The sequence below is a fragment of the Bos indicus genome, chromosome 4 (genome assembly GCF_029378745.1).
Source record: "Bos indicus isolate NIAB-ARS_2022 breed Sahiwal x Tharparkar chromosome 4, NIAB-ARS_B.indTharparkar_mat_pri_1.0, whole genome shotgun sequence".
In the NCBI taxonomy this organism is placed as follows: domain Eukaryota; kingdom Metazoa; phylum Chordata; class Mammalia; order Artiodactyla; family Bovidae; genus Bos; species Bos indicus.
In genome coordinates, this window is record NC_091763.1 from 93,178,275 (window position 1) to 93,197,331 (window position 19,057).

General features: G+C 54.7%; 4 protein-coding genes and 1 pseudogene across 10 annotated transcripts in view; 3 read left to right on the forward strand and 2 right to left on the reverse strand.

Moving 5' to 3' along the window:
- Nucleotides 1-2,957: 2,957 nt before the first annotated feature.
- ATP6V1F (ATPase H+ transporting V1 subunit F) lies at nucleotides 2,958-5,624 on the forward strand. The gene is made up of 2 exons (XM_019959053.2): nucleotides 2,958-3,201; nucleotides 5,244-5,624. The coding sequence occupies exons 1-2, from the start codon at nucleotides 3,044-3,046 to the stop codon at nucleotides 5,443-5,445; spliced, it is 360 nt and encodes a 119-aa protein (XP_019814612.1). The 5' UTR covers nucleotides 2,958-3,043; the 3' UTR covers nucleotides 5,446-5,624.
- A 137-nt stretch (nucleotides 5,625-5,761) lies between these two features.
- On the forward strand, nucleotides 5,762-8,302 carry SPMIP1 (sperm microtubule inner protein 1). Its single transcript, XM_019959052.2, has 2 exons — nucleotides 5,762-6,654; nucleotides 8,193-8,302. The coding sequence occupies exons 1-2, from the start codon at nucleotides 6,234-6,236 to the stop codon at nucleotides 8,300-8,302; spliced, it is 531 nt and encodes a 176-aa protein (XP_019814611.2). The 5' UTR covers nucleotides 5,762-6,233.
- Nucleotides 8,047-15,012, reverse strand: LOC109557943 (collagen alpha-1(I) chain-like). The gene is made up of 10 exons (XM_070787135.1): nucleotides 14,802-15,012; nucleotides 14,644-14,730; nucleotides 14,402-14,563; nucleotides 13,220-13,296; nucleotides 12,743-12,849; nucleotides 10,695-10,762; nucleotides 9,171-10,313; nucleotides 9,010-9,099; nucleotides 8,685-8,776; nucleotides 8,047-8,601 (listed from the first exon to the last, which is right to left on the reverse strand). The coding sequence occupies exons 1-10, from the start codon at nucleotides 14,925-14,927 to the stop codon at nucleotides 8,484-8,486; spliced, it is 2,070 nt and encodes a 689-aa protein (XP_070643236.1). The 5' UTR covers nucleotides 14,928-15,012; the 3' UTR covers nucleotides 8,047-8,483.
- LOC109557608 (2-iminobutanoate/2-iminopropanoate deaminase pseudogene) lies at nucleotides 15,011-16,428 on the forward strand (annotated as a pseudogene).
- A 1,606-nt stretch (nucleotides 16,429-18,034) lies between these two features.
- The window catches only part of KCP (kielin cysteine rich BMP regulator), a 46,562-nt gene continuing 45,539 nt past the window's right edge, over nucleotides 18,035-19,057 (reverse strand). For all 7 annotated transcript variants that reach the window (XM_070788122.1, XM_070788121.1, XM_070788120.1 and 4 more), the window contains 2 exons: nucleotides 18,601-18,907; nucleotides 18,035-18,456 (listed from right to left, as the gene is read on the reverse strand). In XM_070788122.1, coding sequence (XP_070644223.1) covers nucleotides 18,188-18,456; nucleotides 18,601-18,907 — 576 coding nt within the window. In that variant the 3' untranslated portion in view covers nucleotides 18,035-18,187. The remainder of the gene's footprint in view (nucleotides 18,457-18,600; nucleotides 18,908-19,057) is intronic.

Here is a 19,057-nt window from a genome sequence, read left to right on the forward strand (position 1 = left end):
TTCCTTGGCTGGCCAGCTCTGGCTGTTGACCCTCAACCAGGCCTTGGGAGGCAGAGGCTGGCTGCCTGTCCCCTCGAGGACCGAGTCAGGTCCAGGGGAAGGGCCTGGGGCAGAGAGGCACCCCTCTGGGCCATCTATTTGTCAACATCTATTATGTTGACAGAATGCTGCAAAGAAAGGGGGGCATGTCAGGGATGTGGGCTTGGTCCTCAGATTCCCGGAGAGCTGGGGGTGGGAGAGGGAGGGGGACACTGTGTTGTAGAAGATTGCCCCGGGGACTACCGGGAGGCCGGTTTCTGTTCGGACTGAGCTCAAGGATGTTCTCAAAATCAGGACCTTAAAAAAAAAACAGTCACCCCTGGCTCATGCAGGAACGCTCCTCAACCAGCAGGCAGGCAGAACCACAAACGAACCCAGGAACCTGTCACTCCAGCTAGGTCCTGGGTCAAAGCTGGGTCTCCTCTGTCCCTCCAGCCCGACCTTGCTCAGGGCCTCCCTCCTGAACTGGTCCCTCCTTCCTGATCCACCAGCAGCTCCCTCCAGCTCACCACACTGCAGCCAGAGGAGGGTGGTCACATTACAGGAACTGTGGCCCTCTCTGGTCTAAGGCCCTTCTGTGGCTCCCTTCTAGTCTAGTCTACGTGTCCTAACAAGGCCCCCAGAGCCTCCCTACCCATTCATTGAAACCTCCAGCCAAGCTGGTGGTGTACCCTTTCTCACCACACCCTCCACCTCCTACCCTCTTCACAACTTCTAGATTCCCAGACCCACGTGCTGCAGTTTGGGCCTCTGCCCCGGAACATCCTTGCCTCTCCACCCTCCTCACCTTCCTGGCCAACAGGAAGCTTTCCTGAACCCCTCCCTATCCTCCCAGACCTGCCCCCCAGCTCTCATGCTGCCCTGGGGCACATCTCTGGCTGCATTTATTACTACTACCCTCGTCTGTAACAGTGAATCTGAGGGTGGGCCTGCCCCACCAGACTGCGCTCCCTGACCTAGGAGGTCGAATACAGACAGGTGTGACCAACGAGTAAATGAGCAATTGAGTAGCCAGAGCAGGGCAAGGCAGCTTCACTCAACTGATCCCCCAGCTCTAGACTCATTCCAGATATTCGGCACATAGCGGTGGGTTGACCAGAGAAAACCCAACACACGTGGCCTGGCTCCAAATACGCCCATCCCCTACCTCTTCACTCAAAGGATGTCTGCCTCCTGGCTCCTCTTGTCCTTCTCTTCCCCCTCAAGACCCTTCCAGGGCCTCTCTTTCTGTAAGTCCATCTCCGTCCCTGTGATATTTTTACTCTCCTCTCAGTCCCGAGAGAGTTCCTTGAGGACAGAAACTGTATTTTATCAATCTCATGTTCTCAGCCTCTCCATGGCCACAGTTGATAAAGGCTGGTTGAATGAAGGTGTGTGTGATGAATGGGGTGCTCTCACAGCTCCCTCCCTTACCTGACAGACCCTTGAAGGCGAGATCCCTTCTCAAGTTCCCAGCCATTCATGGCCATTAAGGGCCAGCCCTGTGCCAGGCACCGAGCCAGGTGCTTCTACTCACATTCTTCCTCACTCTCTGCCTCCCCTCCCACCTCGCCCCAAGATGGGAGCATTTTCCTGCCAGGCTGCCGGCCTCCTCCTCCTCCTGCTGCCCTCCACCTGTGAGGGGATGTATTTATGGATATCCAGTCCCGCTGCTCTCCCTCAGTGGTAGCATGGCCTCGGCTGCTAAGCATGTAAGGACTCTACCTCACTTAATCCTAACAGCTCTATGAGACGGGCACATTATTACCTGAAGAGATAAAGGTCCTGAGAATTTTGGTGATGAGTCCCAAATCATACCTCTAAGTAGCAAGGCCGAGATTCATACCACTTAGGTTAAAATCCCGAGCCTATCACACATGTAACCACCAGACCAGACCATCCGGATGGCTCAAGTGCTCTCAACCCACAGATCAAATGCCAGATGCCAGGACGCCTGTTTGTTAGAAGGGAGGGGGAGCGAGTGGCCCCTTCTCCTTCAACATGTTCATCTCAGAGTTCACTCTCTCAGGAATGTGACTCCCGTCCATCTAGCTGCACAGGCCAGAAACCTGGAAGTCACCTTGTCTATTTCCCCCCTCATATCTCCCCAAACATATCTAATACCAGTTCTATCCTCTTTGTCTCTAAATACTTCTTGGCTCCACCAGACTCTCACATTCCCCATTCCCACTCCCTGGGTTCTGCCCACCATCATCTCTTCCCACAACGGTTTCTCTCCCTTCAGTCCTGCCTGCTCACACAGCACAGGTCTCAACCTATCCCTAATACATAAAGTTGGCCGTATCATTCTCTTGCTTAAAATCCTTCAGTGGCTTCAGAATAACTCTGTCCTCAGGATAACTCCCAAATTCTTTTTCTTTCCTTGAAGGCACTTGTTTTCTCTAGTCCCTAAGTCTTCACACGTGCTGTTTCTCTTTCTAACAACACCCTCTTGTTCTCATCGCTACCAGCCTCATCCAGCTAGCGGCCTTCTTCGCGCGCCTCCTCTCCCCCATGGGTTAGTTACACCTGATGGGTGCTTCCACGTACGTTTCACATTTTAGCAATTGACACACTACTCACTGAAGAGTATCATCATTAACTTATCTATCCTTTTATTAATTGAGCAAATATGTACTAGTTGTTAACTACGTGCCATAGTTACATACATACACGATAAAGACTCGGACCTTACTCTGGAGAACAGAAACCGTCTCTCCTTTGGCGTCCAGACGTCCAACAGCAATTGCCTCACCTGGCCAAAGAACCAACGAACTTACCTGCGCGAGTCGACTGTGCCGCGCGGACTTCTGGGAATCGTAGTCCCCGGGTTCAGGGCTCCCACTATGGCGCAGGCGTATTCTGAGTCAGGCGCTTTTGCTCCTAATGCGCATGTCCGAGGAGGCGGAGTGGTACAACTGCGCATGTCTAAAGCGTGGGGGTGCGGCCGAAAAGGCGGTGCGCTGCGAAGGCGGGGCTTCGGTGACACCCGGCGGTCGCTGAGGATCTCGGGTGGTCTGTGAGGATGGCGGGGAGGGGGAAGCTAATTGCGGTGATCGGAGACGAGGACACTGTGACTGGCTTCCTGCTGGGCGGCATAGGGGAGCTTAACAAGAACCGCCACCCTAATTTCCTGGTGGTGGAGAAGGATACTACCATCAATGAGATCGAAGACACTTTCCGGTAAGGTAGCCCGCGAGGCCTGAACTGGACCCTCTGCTGCCTGGTGGGAGCGCGGGGAGGGGAGGGGGGGGGGGGCGACACTGGCTGAAGTGTCAGACCCCGTCCTCGAGGGTCGGAGAAGTTGGTCCACCGATTGGAGAGGAGGCCACTGCGGCCCAAGTTGCCTTTCGGGGCTCGGTGGGACCAGGGCTAGATCGGGTCCACAAAGGCCCCCCTCACATGACCGTGTGTCAGGAAAGAAGAGGAACCGCTCATGTAGGACGGGCACCGCCCTTTGGTCCAACCTGTCCCGCCAGAGCTGAACTTCCAGGGTGCCCAGGCCTGGAAAGGGCCACTCTCAGCTCCCGGTTCACCCGTAGAGCAGGCCCCGGTCATTGCCAGCGCTGGACTCTTCTGAGTTGACTCCTAAAGGAACCACTCACTCAGTGAACACCTGGGCAGTGGGCTCGGGCTTTCAAGTGTTTTATCTCCCTTAGAAGCTCACAATCATCATGTAAGATAGGGGTTATTCCCATTTACTGGTAAGAAAACTAAAGTTCAGAGAGGTTAAAGGCACACACTAAAGTCATACAATTCGGAAAAAGATGGAGCAAAGATTTGAACCCAGTCTCACCTTTTCTGCCTTTCTTAAGCCAGGGCCACACTCTGCTCCTTCAGCTCTCAGTCTGCTTTGGAATTTCCCGTTGTCCTGAACTCAGCGGACAGAATATCAGGACTGTCCTACCTTCTACTGATACCTTGTGCTTCAAAGCTTCATTTCCTGTCCCGGATTAAAAGCAGTAGTTTCAAGCTGTGGGTGCAGGCATGTCCTTTAATCCAGGAGGTGACCTGGTGCCTAGAGTTGAGAGCGCCAGCCCTTTGTTCTTTCCCACACCCCTTCTCTGGAGCCCCTATGCCAAGTGCCAGGAACAAACCTCTCCTGCCTGTTTTCCCCTAAACAGCCCAGCCCTGAGCTGCTGGCTGAGACTGGTTCCTTTTGCCTGGGGTATGATCAGCCCTGACCCAGGAGGCTGATCTCTAAGCAGTCTGGTAAAGTGACTCAAGTTGTCATGAGAGAAGGACAAATTTTACTTCAAGATCTTTTCAAGTTTCCAACCAAAAGGGACCTCTGAAATCATCAAATCTAACCTGCCTTAGTGTCTGGTAAAGAATAACTACTCTGTAAACAGCTTTTATTTTTTAATAGTAAATAGTTTTTAGTGAGTAAATAAATTAATGAATGTGTGGGTGATCACAAGAAAGTAAGAGCCCAGTGCCAGGTTCCTTCTGTGTGGAAAGTATGATTCCTTCATTGCTGATTTTCCTCTTCCTATGCTCTGTTCCTGGCTCAGGCCAAACTTCCCCTCTGATCCACCCCCTGCCCTTATCAGCATAGACCATGAGTGGTCCGAACAATGCCTTCCCCCCTTAAAAATTTTTATGGGGACTTCCCTGGCGGTCCAGTGGTTAAGACTCTATGCTTCCACAGTAGGGGGCACGGATTCGATCCCTGTTTGGGATACTAAGATCCCATGTGCCACATGGTGTGGTACAAAAAATTTTTTTGTGTGTTTAGAAATTTAATCTGTTTCCTTTTGAAAAGTTAACATGTTCATGTAGTTTACAAATTAATCTTTAAAAGATCTACACATTGAGAAGTCACACTCTCAACCCCTCACCTCTTCTACTTCATTACTTCCTTCACCATGTATTTTTTTTCCATATCTTTCTGCTTTTTTCTTTATGCAGATACAAAGAGACTGGCATATATATATATAGTCTTGTCCTCGCCCATTCTTACCTGAAGGCAGCATAAGGAACGCACCAGCACGCACCCTCATCTTATTAGCAGATCATTTGGGAGTCTTCCAGGCGGCGGGGGTGGGGGTGGAGTAGAAGCTATGCCCTTAGCTTTTGAATGAAATGGACTCTAAACAGAGTGGAGAGTTTAGTGTAGCACCTTTTTCTCTTGTCCACTGCGCTCTCTGGATTAAGCCCATTCCATCTGTGGCCACCAACTCAGAGTGGGCCGCCCTGGACTCCCTTCTCATTTCTCCCTCCAGGCAGTTTCTAAACCGGGATGACATCGGCATCATCCTTATCAACCAGTACATTGCAGAGATGGTGCGGCACGCCCTTGACGCCCACCAGCGCTCCATTCCGGCTGTACTGGAGATCCCGTCCAAGGAGCACCCGTATGATGCTGCCAAGGACTCCATCCTGCGCAGGGCCAGGGGCATGTTCACGGCTGAAGACCTGCGCTAGAGGACTCCCCTCCGCCTTGCGGCCTCTCCCTGGGCTTGCCATCAGCCCTTCTCTAAGATCTTAGCCTCTGAGTTCCAATTCTCTGCCCCTTCCCATTCTACTGAGAGGCACCAGAGCTGGGGTGCTTCCAGTTGCTGGGGCTCTGCCATTAAAATTAAGGCTGGTTGGGATACAGGAAACCTGAGTGTCTTCTCTCCACTGCCTCTTCCCTGTGCTGTCACTGTTGATGTTAAATTAAAATAACATTCTTGCTTCTCTCCAATCTGAGGCTGGGTGTTAGAAACGACATGTGTAGAAGGAGGCTCTTGGGGGGGATTTGATTGGCAAGGCTGGAAAAGGTTTTGCCAAAGACCCAGGCCTAGAAGAGTTAGACCAGGAAGATTGTGCCAGCCCGGCCTTCTGAATTAAAGGCGACCGGCTCTGGCAGGGGGAACAGAAGCAGGCTTGCGTTCAGACCCCTGGTGCCCCTGCTTGAGTCTGTATTGGCTGGGAGTGGTCGGGACCTCAAGGGATGGAAGCAGGAACCACAGCAAACTTGGAAACCAGAGATACTTAGTTTGAGTCTGGCAAGAGGTTTGCGGGTCAAGGCTCTTAGCCAGTGGGCCCTGGCCTGAGGCTGCCCCAGCAAGCAAGGCAGGTGAAGCGTGCTGAGGGCATGGCCCTGTGTGAGGTGAGGCATGGTTGCCAAGTGACTGTCCCTGGGCAGCCACCTGCTGTCAGAGGGACTCTGCTTGCTGTGCTCACCCCTTGGCAGCAGGCACCCCACGCCTGCTCCTTCCTCTGCCACCATGTCTCGGCAACTCAGCATGGACACGGTGCGGCAGAACTTCTGGAAGGAGGAATACCTGAGGGAGAAGATGTTGCGCTGCGAGTGGCACCACAAGTACGGGTCCCTGGTGAAGGCCAAGCAGAAGGCCAAGGCTGCAGCCCGCCTGCCGCTCAAGCTGCCAACCCTGCCCCCCAAAGCTCCACTCTCACCCCCGCCCGCCCCCAAAGCAGTTCCTTCCAGGGCTTCCAGCCCCGCCCTGGAGGCTCCTATTCAGTCAGAAATGTACCCAATCCCGCCTGCCACCCAGGCCCTGCTATACGAAGGCATCTCCCACGACTTCCAGGGCCGCTACCGCTACCTCAGCACCCGAAAACTGGACATGCCAGAGAAACGCTACCTCTTCCCCATCACCACCAACTTCACATATGGCTGGCAGCTGGGTGAGCCCCAACCTCCCAGAAATTATCCACCTCACAGAAAACCTGCCACGAGTCACAGCGCTCTTGGCACTAGACACACGAGACACATGGACACTCCTTTTGGGGGCGTCCATTCTAGTGGAGAAACATAAGAGCAAGAGAGGGCCAAGTTCCAGAATGAAACGGCATGATGGGCGAGGAGGCAGGGGCGTGTGGCGCTTTGGGATGGATTGTCAGGAAAGGCCTCAGGACCTAAAGGCCGAGTGAGCTAACTGACAAGGGGGAGGAGCTGGGTTTTATTCTAAGTTTAAGGGGAAGCCACGGCGAGTTTTAAGCAGGTGAATGATACTGATTTACTTTAAAAAAAAAAAAATCACCCTGACTGTTCTGTAGGTTGTGGCCTTTTTGGGGGTAAGAACAAACTGGCAGATGGTTGAGTTATCCTGGCAAGAAATGACGGTGGCTTGGACTAGAGTGATTAGCAGTTGAGCTGAAATCTATTCTGGATGTGTTTGGAGGAAGACTCAATGGAACTTACTGGTGGTTTGAATGACAGGAGAGAATGCAATGCCAACACGCAGGTGTTTGACTGAAGCAGCTACAGCAAGGGAGACTGGGGGTAGGGAGAGTGCTGGGGGGTGTGAAGGTCAGCGTTGCTATGTTGTGCTGGAGGTGTCGGTGATGTGGCCCTCTGGAGTGAGGTCAGAGCTGAAGGCACAGTTTTGGGGGTTATCAGAATATAGGTGCTCTTTAAAGCCTTGAGAGTGGGTGGGCTCACCCAGGTTGCTCCAGAGGCTGGATCACGCAGGGAGAAGGTGCGGGCTTGGGGGGAACAGTGATATGTAAGGACATGGTATTGGCAAGAAGGCTGTCCATCTGGATTGACTCATAGTCGTTAGTTGGGTGGGAGAGGAGCGAAGGCAGTGGTGTAGTTTGAGCTGAAGAGTCAAGGTGTGGGACAGAGAATATGCCAGGGAGTGTCATGGGTTTGCTGCCTGATGAGAGTTCCTTTGCTGTCTGTGGTCATGAATTTCAAGTGAGACTACTCAGTCAGGTGTTTTCTCCAGTTCCTGCACCGAAAAGGTGGATGATTGAAGATAAACAGTTGAAATTTGGCCTTAACAAAAAATCCCCCCAGGGCCCAAGGATTTGCCCCAGGATTTCCTCTCCCTAAAGGGAGAGGAAAGGAACAATTTCCAAATGAAAGCAGAAGGTAGAAAGAAGCCCTGTCTGCCCCAGAGAAGTCCAGCTCTGTCTGTCCCTGTAGCAAGCACGGCTGGGAGTCCCACCACCCTCCTCTGTGAAGGATTCTGAGGCTGGGGGAGGTGCTGGCACACAGCTGACTGGCATTTGGCCATCACTGCTGACCCGGGTGGGCAGCCAGCCAGCTCCCTGTTTCCCTGTAACTCCCGCTTCTCAGAAGCATTTCTTTTTATTTCTGCACACTTACAAAGTGGATACAACACAGGCAGACTCCTAGGGCTATGCAGGCAGGGCTCCTGTGCTCTGCCGGTTCTTTTCCCAGGAACCCACTCCTGGCCTCTGACATCTTTTCCCAGGCCCCCCAGTGAAGCAAGAACTGGTCTCCTGCAAGATGTGCCGCATTGAATCTTTCTTCCGCAAGAATGGGGCCTTCTCGCTACTGGATCCCCGGGATTTGGCCCTCTGACCTCGAGCAGGGCAGAGGGCTTAGGGGAGGGAAGAAGAAATAACACACCTCCTGGTAGGGCGAAGCTGCATGTGTGTCTGTGTCTGGCTCTCCCAGGCGCTGAGGCTGCGTTCTGGGCCTTTCTGGAACTCCCTCTGACCTGCAGGTTGCCTTCTTGCTTTTCCCTTAACCCCCCATCTCTTTAATCATCTCCTTGAGGATTCATCAGAGACTTGGAGAGGCCTCGGAAGGGTGAGCGATGCTCGTCAGGTTCCGCGGCGCCGAGGGGCCACAGTAGCTGCTGGAAGTTCTGGGTGTTCCTGGGGAAGAGTGGACTTTCATACCAGATGTCAGGAAAAAGTGACCGCCACCACTCCACAAGCCTCCCCGCCCGTCCCCTCACCTGACCCCGAGGGCTCGCAGCCGCCCGGTCCTTTCCCGGTGCGTTTGCTCCAGCTGTTCCCTCAGGGCGCGTCGTCGCCCTGCCGCGTCCTCCTGAGGCGGGACGGAACGCTGAGCGCCCGCCGGTGCCTCCCGGCCCCCGGGCTCGAAGCGGCCAGCAGAGGGCAGCACCCTCTGTGCTCTGGAGGGTCGGCCCACTCCGCAGGTGTTATCTCAAGTGCGGGATAGACGCCAGTCAAAGCGATCCAGGTCGCGCCCAGCTCGGCCACCGGCCCCCGCCCCTGCAGGGTCGTTGTGGCCCCACCGCCTTCTCCTAGGGGTCTTGCCTGTGGTGGGAGCTGAGCTGGGCTCGGTGGGGGTTCCAAGGGGTGCACCCGGCAATGGCGGTTCCTGGCGATGCGGAGGCGCTCCAGGACCTGCGGGAGGCGACTGTCAGCGGCCCAGAGGCCGCCCCTCTGGGCCCCGCCCGCCTGGCCCGGCCGCGCACCCGGAGCCGCTGCTGCTCGCGGTCCCGCTGCCGCCGGCGCCTGGCCTCGCGGTTCAGCTCCAGCAGCCGCTGCAGAGCCGACGCCTGCTGCGCGGCGCTCACGCTCGCCGACGCCCGGTCTCTGCTCAGGGGCTCGGGCCAGGCGGTCTTCGAGGTTCTGGGGGCCTCCGCAGCACCCCTCGGTCTCCCGAAGGCGCCCGGAAGCCCCGTGGAGCCGCCCAGCTCATGCTCCGCGGGGCCAGGGCTTCCCCCTGGGCCCTGAAGCGAGTGTGGATCGCTCAGCGGGCCCAGGTGCCCTGGGAGAGCAGCGGGCCGTTCCCGCTGCCCGGAGCCCCCAGTGCATGGGGCCGCTAGCATCACCGCTCCTGGGCCTGGGAGCAGTGGCCGGGTCGGGGGCCCAGCGAGCGGAAGCGGAGCCCGCAACCCTTCCCGGAGGGGCCCCTGCGCTCCCAGGGCCGGTGCGCTGTTTCCTCTCAGGCCGTCGGTCTTAACCTGCATCAGCTGGGTGGTCCTTCCCCGGGGCCCTGGGCCCGCCCTTCCCCCAGGCTGCCCCATCCGTTCCCCCAGGGACCTGCGGAAGTCCCCCGGGGAGCCGCTTTTCTCCCGGGGCCCCTCTCCCCGAGCCGCTTCCCAGGCAGGTGGGATACAGTCTCTGCCCTCGGGAGACTGGAGGATCTTCTCTTCCGAACCCCGGGGAGAATCTGCCCTCGGCTCTGGGAGGGCCTCCTTTCTCCCGCATTTGAGGCGACTTTCGCTTTGACCTTGAGGCGCCCCTCTGTGCTCACCCTGGAGGCCCTCACACCTTTGACCTTGAGACACCTCTTCCATCAGAGCCTGAGTGGCCTCCCCGCTTGGATTCTGGTTTGTCTTCTCTCTCTTACCCTGACCCTGAGGGTCCCCCTCTCTCTGATTGTGAGGAATCTCAATCCTTAGCAGTTTCTTCTGTTCTGCTCTCTCCTGGCCCAAGCTCCAGCCCAGCCCCTCCAGGGGATCTTGGGGTTCTGGCAGGCCTGGGGAGGGGAGGCCTGGGGGCCCTGGGGCTCCCTGAGCCAGCTTTTTCTCCTGTAGGCTTCCGGATGATAGTTGATGGGGCCTCTGGGGCGTGGGCTCTGCTTGGTTCCCCTCTGGCTTCTGGGCCAGGTCCTAGGAAGGAAGAACACTTTGTCCCAGGTTTGTGAGGGAATCCTCCCTCCAGGGCCACTTCCCCCAGCAGAGCCTGGAGGCCCCAGGGCCCCAGTGGGCCTTACTTCCATTAGGCCCCTGCCCTGACTCCTGAATTTGTAAAGCCCATGTTGTGCTGTGCTGTGCTTAGTCACTCAGTCATGTCTGACTCTGCAACCTCCTGGACTATATAGCCTGGGAAGCCCCAAACCCATGTTATGTAGTTTAAAAGGTGCTTTAACGACGGCCCCTTCTTCCACCCGGCTGTGGGCTTCCCACCCCAGCAGTCTCCTCCCAGGCAGACCCCACCTCTGCTATCCCCCATCTGAGAGGGGTCTTGCCCAGGCAACTTCACCCTTTCACCTTGAACTCTGAGTTTCCTGGTTCTCCAGGGCTACTGCTGGTGGTAGCGTTCAGCTCCTGGAAGCAACCTGAAGGAGAAAGACAGATGTCTGCTCATGTCTCAGCCCCTCACACGCACACCCCTGAACTGGAACCAGGAGGCCCAGGGAGTCCCCAGCAGGTGAAGGGACTGAACCCAGTGGTGTTGGTAGGGTACCCTGAGGGCTGGCATTGGAACTGCACGGCCTTCGCAGCTCACCATCCCACCTTTATTTACACAGCCAGCTGTGTGTCTGCTTGTCAGGTTTGCCTGCCAACAGCTGACCCCATCTTCCTCACCCTCCCAGCCAAGGACCACCTTGGAGGAACCTACACACCGTCTTCCTCAAAACTGCCAGAGGCAGCCCAGGAGCAGGAAGGGACAGCCTGCCAGGGTTACCAGTCCCTCTTAAGGACACCCCTACTTTGTTCTTGTGTCAAAGACACAAAGTCCTGTCCAGCCCCACAATAGGTGCCTGACTTTTCTATTGTTAAGGATAATCCTCTTTAGCTCTTTCTTGGTTTCTGGAAGGCAAAATCAAATGAAATTCAAGAAGTGGAATTTTAGGCCAGAGGCTAGTCTAAAAACTGCAAGTCTTTATAATTAACAAAAGGAATCTAAAAAAAGAGATGAAATGTCACTGCTCCTTTGCAGCTGTGAAGGAAGGAGCATCGTTTTGCATTCATAAAACCACTTAAAAGAACCTGATTTCATAAGGTCTTAAATTGAGAACTCTCACAAGAAATGCCATCTTTATGCAACATGAATATGTGAATATTCATAACAGTAACCAAATGGGAATGTTCTCTGTGAAAACAAATCTGTCTTTGGAAGAGTTTTGAACAAAGACATCTGGTAAGAGTCCCAAGCCTTCAGAAATTATTGCCATGAACTGTGAAAATAACCTCCAACCCCGTTCCTCTGTAATTCTGATCCATTGTCTTACTGGATCATTTATTTCACTGGTTATAATGATGTAATAGATATCTTCCGCCGATGTAGTCCCAAGAGATAATATACTTGTAAAATTTCTGTCAATCAGAAAATAATCATTTGTACTTTCCTTCTTTTGCCCATACACGATGTCACAATTAAAAAGCTTGTGACTTTGCTAGGCTTATTATTTAACCAATCATTTGAGAGCCTGTTTCATTTAAATGAACAGACCCAGGGCTCACAGCATCCATCCTGATGAATTCTAATCACCTGCTTATTGTCACACTCTCTCACTAGGCTGTGATCTCCTCAGAGATGAGGACAAGTGACTAGCAAGTCTGTTTTGTGCCCTGTATCTCCCCAGTGCCTGGCATGAGGGTGGCAGCTTGGAGCTGCCATTTTGTTCTGTCCCTGCTGGAGGACAGGGAGGACAGACAGCCATTCCCAGCACTCTCTCCTCTGAGCCCCAGCTTAGCTTCAGGATCATCCTGGACACAGGGCCTGAGATGGCTGGCACCAATCAGGTGGAGTTGGCATAGAAAAGAAAACCTGGGGCTTCCCAGGTGGCTCAGTGGTAAAGAATCCTCTTGCCAAGGCAGGAGACGCGGGTTCAATCCCTGAGCTGGGAAGATTGCACAGGTGGTGGAGCAACCAAGCCTGTGCGCCACCACTATTGAGCCTGTGCTCTAGGGCCTGGGAGCAGCAAGTACGGAGCCCAAGTGCCGCAACCCCTGAAGCCTGTGCTCTGAAACAAGAGAAGCCTCTGCAATGAGAAGCCTGAACCTCAGCTGAGAGTAACCTCTGCTTGCTGCAACTAGAGAAAAGCCTGTGCAGCAATGAAGACCCAGCACACCCAAACATACATACATAAATCAAATTATTTTTTAAAACAGAAAACCTACTTTTTGTCCCTGGTTGCCCTGGAAGCCCCACAAAAAGGTATGAAAAGAAGAATTGGTGAGGATGAACCAGAATCCTGGGACTTGGGGTGATGGCTTTCCAGCTTGCCCCAACCTAAGCTCAGCATCCACGTCACTGAATTTAACCCAGGGGCTTCTGTTCTCCTGGCTGCCAACCCCTCCTGTCAAAGTACCAGATGTGGGCCCTTCCTCAGGCAAGCCAGGGCTCTCCTGCCTTGGGTCTGCATCCAGGCTGGCTTCCCTCAGATCCGCGGCTGATGGTGGGTCCGCTGCCCGCCCCCTGCAGGAGTGCAAGGACTGCCTCAGGCACCTCTTGCTTCTGGTTCTGCTACGTGGGGGGTTGGGGGGGGTGTAGGACTCCCCACCCACAGCAGGCTGCAGGAGTCTTCCCACCCCATCATCCAAACTCAGTCCACGGCAGCCTCCCCTCCCCCTCGTCTGCACCCAGCACTGGATGCCGGGAGCTGGAACTTGAGGTTATCCTTTCCAGGGACTGTGGGGCAACCACGTGGGTTCAACTGAGTAAAAGCCCCAGGAGGAGTTAGGGGCATGAGGAGGGGCAGGGTTCTGGAGGGCGACAGGGCAAAGGGTCCTGGGTTTGGTCACTTTGTGTGGCAACATGGAGTGGACGGAATTCCATGGAGACTTACCCCTCCAGGAGCTGATGGTTCTGGCTCAGGGAGTCTTCAGTCTGGGGCAGTGGGCACAGCCTGGAATTCTGGAAGGACTGGGGGGTGCCCCAGCCCACATGGCATCATCCCCCAGTGTGGTAGGGAGCCTCTAAAACAGCCCCCAGGGATCCATCTCCTGGCTTCTGTGCCCTTGTGTGACCCCTCCCCTTTCCCTCCAAGTCAAGGAGCTTGGAGACGGATCCCTCCTACCCACTCCAACCTTCAGATGAGACTGTAGCCCTGGCCAAAAATGGTTGCTGGACACTTCCCCAGTAGTCATGACTAACACCTACTCCTGCTACAGCTACTAACCTGCCCAAAGGGCCTCAGGCAGCGGGGTGCCGAGCCAGGACTGGAAGGCACATCCTGGTTCCAGTCACCACAGCACCATCCTTCCCGGGGTGGCGGGCCAGGGTGAGGGCCACCAGCCCTGGAGGGAGGGACCCGGGGCTGGGGCTACTCGGAGTCCCATCTCAGGGGCACCTGGGCAGCAGCACCTCTGTCTCTGGGCCCCATCAGCCCTGCTTTCCTCTCTCACTGCTGTTGCTGCTGCTGCTGCTAAGTTGCTCAGTCGTGTCCGACTCTGTGCGACCCCAGAGACAGCAGCCCACCAGGCTCCGCTGTCCCTGGGATTCTCCAGGCAAGAACACTGGAGTGGGTTGCCATTTCCTTCTCTAATGCATAAAAGTGAAAAGTAAAAGGGAAGTCGCTCAGTCATGTCCGACTCTTAGCGACCCCATGGACTGCAGCCCACTAGACTTCTCCATCCATGGGATTTTCCAGGCAAGAGTACTGGAGTGGGGTGCCATTGCCTTCTCCATCTCTCACTGCAGCCATGGCTAAAGGCATGGAGTCACCATGCAGTTGATTGGGCTAGGACAGTTCATTACGGAACAGTAACAGGCTGGAATGGTCCTGTATGTCCAGCAGGGTGCTAAACCTCTACACAGATGAGTTCATGGGCCTCCCAGCAGCCCTCTGAAAAGAGCTCTTATCTTCCCCATCCTGTAGCTGAGGAAGGAAACAGGCTTCCGGTCCACAGGAAGCATCAGAGCAGAGATTTGAACCCAAAGCCTATGTTCCTCCCACTTCTCTACCACTACAAGTGCCCCAGTGTCTCACTGACCCCCCCCACCAGCTCTCAGCTGAGCCCCAGCTCACCCCACTTGACAGCCGCTCAGAGTTGTCATCGGTCTTGCTGTGGGGCTTGCTGTGCTGGTTCTGTGCATGCTGGACCTGGGCCCTCAGACCACAGAACTGGGCCCAGGGTGGCCAGAAGAGGCCCAGCCCTGCCCCAGTCAGCAACTCCAAATCCCACAGGAGCTGCAGGAAGGCGGGATGCCGGGACGTGAGGGGGCACTCGCCCCGCCCTCTGCCTCACCCCCTGGCTGGTCAGCCCCTACCTGCTCCTGGGCCCGCCGGCTCCGCTCCATCTGCAGCAGCACGGTGGGCAGTTCCAGGACCGAGGGGCAGGCTCGGCCCTCTTGCACCTGGGAAGGCAAGGTGGAATCAGACCCCATGGACACCTGCCCTCTCAGAGATGGTGCCCTGTGGCCCTCACCTGCCGCAGGGCAGCCTGGAGCTGGTCTAGGCCTGCAGGGCACCGGAAGAGGTGCTGGTACAGGGCCAAGGCCTGCCTGGGGCTACAAGGGAGCCCTAGGTCCCCCAGGGGGGCTGCCTGCTCCATGGAATTGGGGGCCTAGGAGGGTGTCCCCCACCCTACTCCCTGCTGCTCCTGGAAAGAGAAGGACCAGGAGCTGGGGACAGGGGGAAGAAGGAGACAAAGGCTCCTGAGCTCAGTAATGCAGGGCCCTGACATCTGAGCCAGGCCTGGGCCTCAGCCAAGTCTCATAGAGACGCTGGCCTGACTTGGATCCAGGTTTCTCGGCCACGTGGGTGGCAGTGTGGGGTGAGGACTGTGACTCTGACAGAGAGAGATGTGTGCGGGTGCTCGTTTGCAGCCCCGCGTGAACATCTGCTTTGTGTATACAGTTGATGCTTAAACAACACAGGGGTTAGCGGCCCCGACCCTTGCTGCAGTCAAAAATCCATATATAACTTACAATCCGCCCTCTATATCTGAGGATTCAACCTATCGGGGATGGTGGAGTACTGTAGTATTTACCACTGAAAAAAATTGTGAGTATAAGTGCATCTGTGTAGTTCAAACTCATGTTGTTCAAATGTCAACTATATATATGGAGTCCCGAGAGGCATGAGTAAGTCATATACTGGATAGTTGTCTCCGAGGGGCAGCAAGGGAAAAGGTTAGCCATGTCATCTTTGATCAGAAGGGTGATCAGCACAGCGAAAGCCCCAGTGGCCATTGGTCCCCACAGGCTGTGTTAGTCGACAGGACCATTTACATTTCAGGACACCTAGGCATGGACCCTGCAAGTGGACAACTTGTGCCAGGAGGGGTGGCAGAAGAGACTAAACAGGCTCTTACAAACATGGGTGAAATTCTGAAAGCAGCAAGCTGCAACTTCACAAATGTGGTAAAAACAACTGTTTTTCTGGCTGACATAAATGACTTCAAAACTGTCAATGACATCTACAAACAATATTTCCAGAGTAGCTTTCCTGCTTGAGCTGCTTACCAGGTTGCTGCTTTGCCCAAAGGAGACTGTGTTGAGATTAAAGCAATAGCTGTGCAAGGACCTCTCACAATAGCATGACTCTAAGTGGGCCCAGTGTTCTTTAGTCTGGAATTTTAATAATATTTTTTAACTAATAGCTTAATATTTGTTGGAAAGTGTAAGGTTGAAATACTATGAAAATACCATATAATAAGGGGAACTGAACATGAATTGAAGATTAATGATGAGTCTAGTTACCAATATTATAAATTACACTTCTATAACACTTGTATTGCTGGGTGTGGGAAAACAGACATACCTTACTTAACTCAGAAAAATAAAAGTAGAAGGAAATAACATGCAGGAAAGATGAGTTACTATTCCCGCGGAACAAGAATCAGCACACCTAATTCAATTAAACTCTTAATTTAATGATGTGAAGTATTTTGTTATGTCAAATATGTGATTCTGCTTTTACTTGAGTAAAATTAAAGTTTGAATGGTAGAGGTAAAGGAGAAGAAACTGGACCAAATTTTGTAGAGATAATATTTTTCTAATGGAAATAAAGTAGCTTGTAGATTTAAAAAAATAAAAATTGTATATATGAAGCTTGCAACTGCATTATAGATGTGATATATACCCAATACTTTGGCCACCTGATGCGGAGAGCCAACTCATTGGTAAAGACCCTGATGTTGGGAAAGATTGAAGGCAGGAGGAGAAGGAGACAACAGAAGATGAGACGGTTGGATGGCATCACCAACTCAATGGACATAAGTTTGAGCAAACTCTGGGAGATGGGGAAGGATAGGGAAGCCTTGTGTACTGCGGTCCATGGGGTCGCAAAGAGTCAGACACGACTTAGCGACTGAACAACAACATGCCCAGACAGGCAGCAGCTCCCAACAGCTTACTGCATGCCAGGACACAAGATGCTGCTGTGGACGTGTGATCCTTTCTTGAAGCAACTCTATGAAGCAACTGGAATCATCTTCATCCCCATTCCACAGATGAGAAGATCAGGCCCCAGAGAGTAAGCTGCCCTAACTAACACAGGGCACTGTCTCCCTCATCTGGAGACACAGCCCAAGAAACAGGCTCCAGGAAAATGTGGTCCCAAGTGTGAACTGTAACGCACTTCCCTAGTGCTTGCTGCAAACCATCCGTGGTCATTCTGTTTATTCCCCACAACACAGGGGATAAATGGGTGAGGACACTGTGTAAGTTACGACAAGGGGGGAGAAAGGGCATATGAGACGGTTTGTCATCTTCCCCTGCTGTCAGGAGTATCCTGGCCTGCCTGAGTCTTGGAACAGCTCCCTGAAAGGGGCCCCAGCAGAAGCGGGCTGAACAAGCAGGCACGGGGTCTCAGTTCAGCTGGCTCTCCCTTCAACCCTGTTGGAATACTGGGGGCCCCACCAAGAGAACTGAGTCCCCCAACCCCAATTGTTTAGCTAAGATCCCTAAAACACCAAGATCACACAGCTGATAGGTGGCAGAGAGAATTAAGAGTTCTCTTCGAAAAGAGACTTTTCTTGTCAAAAAAGACTTTTTTTTTCAATTTCAGACTCCCAAGTTCTTTTCCCTGTAAGGATGTCTTTGAAAGTTGCACGCGTGTCCCCTTCCCGCATGTCCATCAGGGGTGGGTGTAGCTGCGAACACACACGGGGTGCATGCGTGGATTTATCTGGGCTTCTGAGGGTCTGTGTGTGTAGTCCCTCATGGGTCTGCATGTCATCACATACATACTGTTTTCCCGTTCCTCACCCCAGGCGCGGGGTCCCTGTGTCACCAGATCTTAGAGTGGCCCACAGGGTGCCTGAGCTCTCAATATCCCCAAAACCACGAGGAAAGGGGATGCGATGTGGGGACTGAGTCCCTTCTCCGGGCTCCTCAGCCCCTGCACGATTGCACAAGGATCCACAGAAGCCCCCGCAGAGGGGCCACAGGCTGTGCCTACGACATGTAAGCACAGGGCTGGGCTGGGACTCCTGGGTCCTCCTCCTGCCCACGGCAGGGTTTCCCAGGCAGCCCAGGGTGTGGCAGGCGGGGCAGCCCAGGGATGCAGGCTCAGGGAGTGTGTACGGTCTGGGCCTGAGTCCCCACAGCTGCCACCACCCCAATTCTTGGACACTGACCTCTGGACCCCACATTGCAAACAGCTCCCCCACCACCCCAGCACCAGGAGGAAGCACACATACACACAAGGAAACCTTAGGGTGGACCCTGAGTTTACTGTTTCCGATGCAACACAGCTGGGGTCTTTGTGGGAGCCACGCCCAGCCTCCCAGCACCCAGGTCGGGCGGGAGGTGCTCGCCAAAAGGAGACTTCATGTCCGGATGAGTCCTGGTCAGTGTCGTCCGGGCTCAGGTTGGCCCCTGAAGCTCCTGGCTGGGGTTGCGCGGAGTGCTGGGCAGCTGGTCCCCAGTGAGCAGGACAGAGGGGCAGGCCTCGGGTGAGATACAGTGGCCCTCGTGCTCCACCAGGCCCGCTGGGCACTGGCAGCCGGGGATGCAGGGCCGCACGCAGTGGGCTGCCAGCTCCCCCAGGGGGACGTGCTTGTTGAAGCAAGTGCGGGGACAGGGTGGGCCACACTCATCAAACACGAAGCCGCGGTCCAGGGGACAGCCCACCACTGCGGGCAGAGTGGAAGGAGGAATCACCATCCAGTCCCCAGGCTCCCCACCCAACCCCGTAACCCTCCCTGAACCTTTCCTGTCCAGACTTGAGCCCTCTGTGTCACCCTCTCCCCAGCTTGCACTGGGCGCTACCCCCTCACCGCAGAGTGTGGGGCCCCGCCAGGCTGGTGTCACCCCTGCCTGGCGACAGTGGCTAGCATAGGCTTCCAGGGCGTCACAGAGGCAGGCGTCAGAGGAGGAACCGGGCCCGCAAGCACAGAGGTCATACACGCAGGCGGCAAAGAAGGGGTCTGGTGGCACCACAGCATGGCAGCGGCTGAACGGGGCAGACTTCAGCACCGCACACCGGGCGTTGGCCTCACGCCTGGCACGGTACCCTGCTGCCCGGCATGGATCCACCTCACGGCCCTTGGAACAGGGCCGACCAGGTCCTGGGCCCTCTGGGACCTAGAAGGGGAAGGCGGCCTTGATCAGGTCAGCGGCCTGGCAGCTGACCTTTGTGTGCTATGTTCTTCCAAGAGCTTTGCACCAAATGTTTTGTTGTAGTCTCAAAAACTTCCTTACAAGAACAGCAAAGAAAGCATCAGCTACTTTTCC